At 43.1% G+C, this 7,437-nt stretch overlaps 1 protein-coding gene across 1 annotated transcript in view; it reads right to left on the bottom strand.

The window, feature by feature from the left end:
- Positions 1–7,437, bottom strand: part of RHBDL3 (rhomboid, veinlet-like 3 (Drosophila)) — a 26,683-nt gene that overhangs the window by 7,318 nt on the left and 11,928 nt on the right. The window contains exons 3-4 of the mRNA XM_010291040.1: positions 4,905–5,129; positions 4,039–4,187 (exon numbers count right to left, since the gene is read on the bottom strand). Of these exons, the coding sequence (XP_010289342.1) occupies positions 4,039–4,187; positions 4,905–5,129 (374 nt within the window). The remainder of the gene's footprint in view (positions 1–4,038; positions 4,188–4,904; positions 5,130–7,437) is intronic.

The following is a 7,437-nucleotide window of genomic DNA, read 5'->3' as shown; positions in this document are numbered from 1 at the left end:
AGCCTTTCCCTACATATATTACACTGCCATGATGCGGAGCAGATATTAAGTCAAGAGCAAGGTAAGTCTAGCAGTGCCAAGACAGTTGCCGTTTCCTTGTGACACATAATTTACTGTTTGTTCTGTCTGACCCTCACCCTTTTCTGCTATGCCTACTTCAATGTGATCATGGTCAGAATGGGAAGCAGAGAGCATTTTTATCTCTGGTTAGGTACCTAGTGAGACACAAGGTGTCTTCACTGAAGCTCTCTGTTCACATTACAGTGAACAGCAAAACTCATGCTGAACACATGGGAAAAGCTGGGCTGAGACTAGTCTTGTAGAAATCCCGCTCTGCACATCAGCACGTGCAAGACCACTTGCAGCCTAGAGGTAGAGTGTGACAGCCAAGATGTGCAAATTTGGTAAAGCCTCCAGTGCAGCAGTTTTCTCCTGTGCTGAATTAATAGTTTCAAAGCAAGTTCCTTGTTGTTCTAATCAACAGCACTTAACAAAACTGCCTTGCTACTTATCAAAGCTCTACACAAATATTTACCCATGCCTTTGCCATCTGCAGGACCTTCCAGTGAGGGAACAGCAGCACCAGGCCCCTGAACAGAGTCTCTCTCAACACCGTGCTAGTGGCCAAGACTTACCCTGGGCTCGCAGGGCTGTGACCTTGCTGAATGGCCACACCACACTGGTCCTAGGAATATAGTGCTTTCTGTATAAAGAGTGCCCGAGTCTGCTTACAGAGCAGGTGGACCTAAATGACACAGTGGTATCCTTAACACAGAAGTCTAGCATCTTCTGCGGGGGTCAGAGCACAAAATAGCTAATGCATTGAAAATTTATGTCTTATTTTATACAAGAAAAGGATTGCTCACAGACAGCTACCAGCAATCTTTGGTTTAAGTTACATGCATTTTCACTGTTTCAGTGTTTCTTCATGTTACCATAGCAATTTCCTATATACATCAGAATAAAATGCTGATGGTGAGATGCAGTAATAACAGAAGTGTCTCATAAATGAGAATTTAAAGTTGGACTAGAAAAAACTGCTAGAAATGATACTACAGGAAACAGTCCTTTCTGGATATCTTAATAGGTCTGTTTCCACTGAATTTCTCTCCAAGGATAAATTTCTCTCCTGCATGAGATGATCAGCACTGCAATTCGTCATCATGGGAAACTGCTGCATGTAACTGAGTGTTTTTATTACCTTGCTCAAGACTTTTGAAGCCACTGGGCACGGGCATATTCTGGCACCCATTCTGATCCTGCATGTTCAGAGAACTTCGGAACTAACTTAGGAACAACCAGCAAAGGTCAAACTGAGATCACAGAAGAGTCTCAAATCATCCAAATGCCCTTTTACAGAGGGGAGGGAAGAAGCTTTGGCTGGCACACAGTCAACGTCACAAGGTGGCACCTGACATTTTCACACAAAGCACTGGGTCTTATTTTTCAAAGGAAGCTTTTGTAAAGAGTTCGGCAAAGTTTATCCTAGACTCTAAAGTGACTGCTCTGATTCACAGCCATTCTTAAAAGACTTTCCAGAAACAATCCCATTCACTTCTCCTCCCCATCATGCTAAGAGCTTTGAAGGCTCCACAGTCAATAAGCACCCATAAAATATAATTAGGCTTTGCCAGCGCTGAATGTGTCATTCTTGATATGACAATTTCATTGATTTATTAAAGACTTTCTCCTTCCCTGGGACCAAACAAATGGGACTGAGCATCAATGCAAGTCATTAGTTATGGCAGTGTTACAAATGCGTGGGCCCCAGATAATCAACGTCTGCTTTCCATGAAAGCAGAAGGGCAGAATTTACAACTTTGCCTGCCTTTTCAGCCTTGCACAAAGCTCCCTCCATCAGGACCAACATAGAGCCTGTGCATTTTTGGAATCTTTCTAGAGGCACAGCCAGCCAAGCCTTAGCAACTGCTGTCTTCTCGGACACTTTCTGGCTGTCACTTGCTCTTCAAAAAAAACAGACTGAGTGCACTAAATTAAGGAGCAGTCCACATTACCATTTTAAAGTCTCAGTTGGAAGCAGGATAACAATAGACCCCATGGCATTGTGTTAGCCTCTCATTTGAGAAAAAGAGGAGAATGATGGGCTTCCACTAACAAACATTATTACCTTTCCAAGATTTATCTGTTCTCCTGATATGAAAGCAGCTTAACACACAGAAGCTAGCAATAAACGAACATTTAGCCTAACTCCAGATACTGCAGATAAATCATGGGGTTTATTGTCCCAGTGGGGCTCACCATTGTTTTGAAGGCTACGTAGCTAAAGAACTTGGAATCCATCACAAAAACAATGAGTCTCCTGCACACCACCTTCCCCACTGTTCATCTCTGAGACAGCCACAGATGTTAAATAAACCTGAGAGATTTTTCAGCCTGTAAGCATGAAGAATGCCAAAGTACTGCCTGCTTCAGCAAAGGGTGACCTTGCACAGGTTGGGAAAGCATGCCACAGGTGATTTAAATGCTGCAAAAATTGTCCTTGTGCAGGTGCTTCTCTTCAAATGTATCCCAAAGCAATCTGCAGTTACATACGTAATACAGTAGAACACCACCACTTCCAGAAGAAAACCCAGATGCAAATTAGCTAACATTAGTTAAAGTCAAGTGTTTCTTCCTTTTATAGGCCCAGTTTTCCCCACATCCTCAGCAATGGAAGTTTCCTATTCTCATTTTACATAACCAGCTTCACATCTAAGCCCAATAGTTTCCACTTGCAGATTGAAACCTGTATACAATGGACTTTTTGGAGGGATTTAGCATGCAGAGTACAGATGTTGCCATGTTCCAAAGTTTTATCTATAAATTTTTTCCTACTCTCCCCTGAAGAGTGGAGTCTGTTCTGTCCTACGATTTTTAACCACAGATCTGGGGCACATCTTGTGCTCAAGGGCAATTACACATCGAGGCAGTTACTCTATGGCAGAGAAGAGACATCAGTATGTCTCCCATCAGAGACATGGAAAAAGAAAAAGATCAGCTTGATCTTTCTGGCCTTTCATAGGAGAACATTGACTAATGGGAATATAGGCTTTCTATTTAAGAACAAAAGGTCTTTATCCAGTTTCAAACTATAAGCTATTGGTGAAAAGCTTGTTGCTGTGACTTTTCAATGACAGAATTAAAGAAAATTGCAATTATCTGCCAGGAATGTGTGAAGATAATGATCTGAGAAACTACTCAGAGGGGATAGAGTGTTTTGTACAGAGATGAACTTTCCTGTGTCATTCACTCATCACCATGGCATCACAAACATCACACAATTAAGTCTCTTTGAATCTTGGGAGGACTAGCACAGTTGAGAAGCACAGAGTTAGAATCCCCATGCCTTGTATTCCCTTCCCAAGCCTGCTACGTATCTCCCATAGGATGAAGGAGGATTCATTTTACTGTGCACCTTCATTTTGCATTTTGCATTAGATGGACCATTCTCTGTCCATCCGGTCAGTTGAGATTTTCAGCTCCTCAGGAACACTGGTGTTTGTACAGTGTGTATAAAAATGGGAGTTCAATCTTGACTCAGGCTTCTAGGCATTATCTCAGTCCGTACAGAAGGGACAACGTTACTAAGTGATGACATATCATAGGCACAGGGAATTTAATTGACTTTTCCAACCTCAGGAAGTCTAGCAAGAATATTCCATGTAGTTTTTAAGTACCAGTCCAGCATCTTTGCAGACTTATTCTACCACTTGCACAGCTCCTCTAGAGGGACACTGGGCTTCGGTCTGGTGAGTTTTAGGAAGCACACACTGGGAAGTGCACAGTAAGAGGAAGTTGTGGTCCCAATGCTGCTGGGGAGAAGCATCTGTTAAGTTCCTTATGTTGCCTCCTCCCTTCAGAGAGCTGCGAAGGTTTGCCCCTCATTGCCCAACACTCCACAACAGCTTCAGATTTTTATGCACAATTTAGAATTGATTATTTATAATTTATTTCTGAACTGATTCTGTCACTTCTTCCTCCTACCTCTCTCTGGGGAACCTGAACTGTGGGGAGCCTCTGTGGTTTGTAAGTACTCACCCTGCATGCATGAATATGTAGGTTAGGTACCTCCAGGCCTGAGCACGGAGCTGAGGATGGTAAAGTAATGCGTTCTTCAAGTATAAGGGATGGGTGACTTGCAGCACAAATCTGTCTAATACCACTCCATTGTAAAGAAAAAAGGCAACCTAGAAGAGTAGGAAGATTCCTTGGTTAGTAAATGCCTTTTCTTGCTGAAAAGCACTTTGTAGCTCAAAATCATGAAGAAAGTCAAATGTACAGTAATTTGTTTTCCTATTTGACAGCTTCACACAGTATGAAGGTTCCCTGTTTTGTGGAACCTGCAACACATTGATATAACTCTATATGTGGCTTTATGTAACACACCAGCCATTGAGTCAGAGAAACTCAGCACCCTACTGATCCGTGCTGTATTATATCCTTCTCTGTGCTTATTCCAGTGCATCACTCAGCAACTGTGCAAATATCTCATCTGGGCAACAGATGAGCAGGTCAGAATATTTAATCCAGTTTCTCTTCCTTCCTTTTTCCCTCCATTCACAAAACAGAGGTAATTGTATACAAATTTTTCTTCCAATTCCATTATTTGAATTACCAGTTTCCCTAGAACTGTCCAGATTTTCACTTGTCAAAAGGTTTTGCTATAGTTTCCTAAATTCTGTAGTTTCATACACAAATTGTTTCAATGACTAACCATGCTTGGAGACAGACAGAATCACAGCCTCCACTTATACACATGCATACAGGTAAGCCAAAATGGCTATCAGCTTCGTGCCTGTCCTTGTCTGGGTCTAAACGAGTCCCATTCTAGTCCTTGTTCATGTTCCAGCAAAGCCTTGGCAGTGTGGGGTGTGTTCCCAGGGAGAGTGAATTAAGGTACTTGCCTCTACAATAGTGATGGTAATCATGAACCAGGGTGGAGGGCAGCAGGTATAGCTGTCGTAGTACCACTTGCGGTCTATCTCTCGTGGCAGGGTTTCATATGCAACATGCCGGATCAGCCTCTGTGCAAGGCTCAGCCCCGTTTCCTCCAGCAGCGCCTTGCTGCACAGCCTCCTGTTCCCCTGAAGGATGGCTTGGCGGAAACTATTGGACCTTTTGTTGCTCATCTGGATAAAAAGAAAAGGAACAAACAATGAGGACAAAGCAAGGCCTGGCACAACCATCCAGGGAGATTAGTGCCAGTTTGGCAGAACCAGGCTGGAGCTGTCAGAACCAAGTCTCAGCATGATCATGGGGTGACCTACATGGGGTGTGAGGAAAAGCAGTACCAGGGTCTGCTATTAGGATGCCAATAAATGAGGTCAGGAAGAACACTGGCAAGGCAGAGCAGAGGCTGCTGATGTACCTCGCTGAACTTTCTGGACATTCTCCAGCCTTCCACCAGTTACCATGATCCACATTCCGGTGTCCTCCTTCCCTCAGCTCCCCGTGCTCTATCACTCTTCCCTGCACCTGCCATATCTTGGGGCAGAAAATTTCTTGAATGTAGCAGCAGGTACATTCACAGCATCTAACCCTTGTGTTCTGGTCCTTGTTGGCTGGAGTTAGCTCTGGGCACAGAAAATTATCCCTTTGTGCAAAACAAAGGTACATGAGCAGCGGCAACAAACCACCAGACTACACTGGTGTGCAGGCTGTCTTAGCTGCTCTAAACTTGCAAGAGGAAAGGATTTCTTTTAAAACAGTTATCCTCAGAGGGGGCAGGTTTTGAGATGGTGCATACTTTGGAGGATACAGCTAATTTGTATATGCATTATCATCTTACATGCATAGAATTAGCTATCTATCTTTTTGAGCGCTTTCCTGATTTGTATGCATAATTAAAGCAATTGCATTTGCAAATTAGGCAGATGGAATTTTATGCCTAGCCTGCTGGGGGGGGTGTGTGGGAAATTGAAAAAATCAGGTCTGAAAGAGCTTGCTCCAAGATTTGGATAATTGCTAATTAGCCCTTATGTTAAACAAACCTGCTGCACTAGAGTCGCTGTCTGTAGTGTCTGAGTCTTTGGCAGGAAGGCTTAAAAGGCTAACTATGCATAAAGACCACCATAGGGGGACCTTTTACAGTAAAAGGCAGCAAAGCAAACGTGACAGCCTGGTCCTTCTTCTGAAAGGACTGCTAACTGATCTCAGAAGCCACCAGCATCTTCAGTCTCTCAGTACCAAATAAGAGATGACGTTCAACAGTGTTGTCTTCCAGTTGTCTTGGATCACAGTGGTTTCAGCTAATATCCCAAAGACAGCAAAGCCCAGAGCTTGTGCTGTCAGTGCCCAGGCAGCTGGGTAATTGTTCCAAGCTGGACCAAGCTGCTTAAAACACAGTAATCACTGCAGGAGCCACCTCCTGTTAATCACTGGAGGAAGGCAAAGGGGCCATCTGAGGTGATGGCACTGTGACCCATTCTCCCAACAGCTCCCCATCCTTCCTCTGCCTTCCATTTACAGCCTGTCCCTCCAATGCAGAAATTCACTGACATGAGCAACACTGACAGGCAATTGATCTGTTTCAAGTTTTTTAAAACTGGGGAAAAAATTGTTGTTGTTCTTTTTGAGTTGTTTTAGTGAGAAAAAGGTTTACGCTAAAACCTCTTTCTCCTTTCTTGGTATTTCTCTTTTGCTCTCTCTTTCCTTCATTCATTCATAAAACATTTGTAAAAGAACATTTCTGGCAAAAGAAGCAGAAAAGGCAAAGAAAAGAAAAAAATCTGTCCACAAAAATCTTTCTTCCAGTCTTCTCAAGTCTATCATACAAAAGCTTTTATCTAAAACCAGGGAAGGTGAGGGGAAAAAAGAATTGTTGGTGATTTTCTGTTACATTAAGAAAGTCCACTCATGTTGAAAGACAATACTTTCACAGAGAAACATCCACCAGGTGTAAGGCTTTCCTTAGCATTTGCGAGACATTTTTTGGTAGGTAGCAGACATACCTCTGTTTCAAAAGGTACCTTTAGCCACCTAATGTCCTCACTGTGTCCACAGAAAAAAGCGTCACTCCGCGTTAGTTCAGAGCAGCCTGTCAGAGACGTACTGTGCATGCTCCCTTGCAGACTTCATTCTGTTCTCTCTGGCTTCGCTCCTCTTGTGGACAAGAATAAATTCAGACTGAAACTATAAATTTGCCTGCTACAGATGAAGATACCGGGCAGTTGTCTGAAGCTGCTGATATGCTTATTCTAATTACAGTAACATGTGTGATTTTCCTTCCTACCACAAAATGGTTAGTGCTTTTCCCTGCTGCAGCACTTCAGATGAAAATATAATAATTTCCAGAGTCAACTGAAGAAAATCATCATTGCAGTTCAGCATCAAGAAGTGCTGAACTTCCTCAGCAGATGATCACCTCATTGCTGCAGAGACTGGTGAAAAAGATGGGCAGGAAACTCCAACGGCTGCTGACGTTTCTGTCTGTGCTAG

The sequence above is a fragment of the Phaethon lepturus genome, unplaced genomic scaffold (genome assembly GCF_000687285.1).
Source record: "Phaethon lepturus isolate BGI_N335 unplaced genomic scaffold, ASM68728v1 scaffold37997, whole genome shotgun sequence".
NCBI lineage: Eukaryota > Metazoa > Chordata > Aves > Phaethontiformes > Phaethontidae > Phaethon > Phaethon lepturus.
The sequence above is the reverse complement of the archived record's forward strand: the minus strand, read 5'-3'. Positions and strand labels throughout refer to the sequence as shown.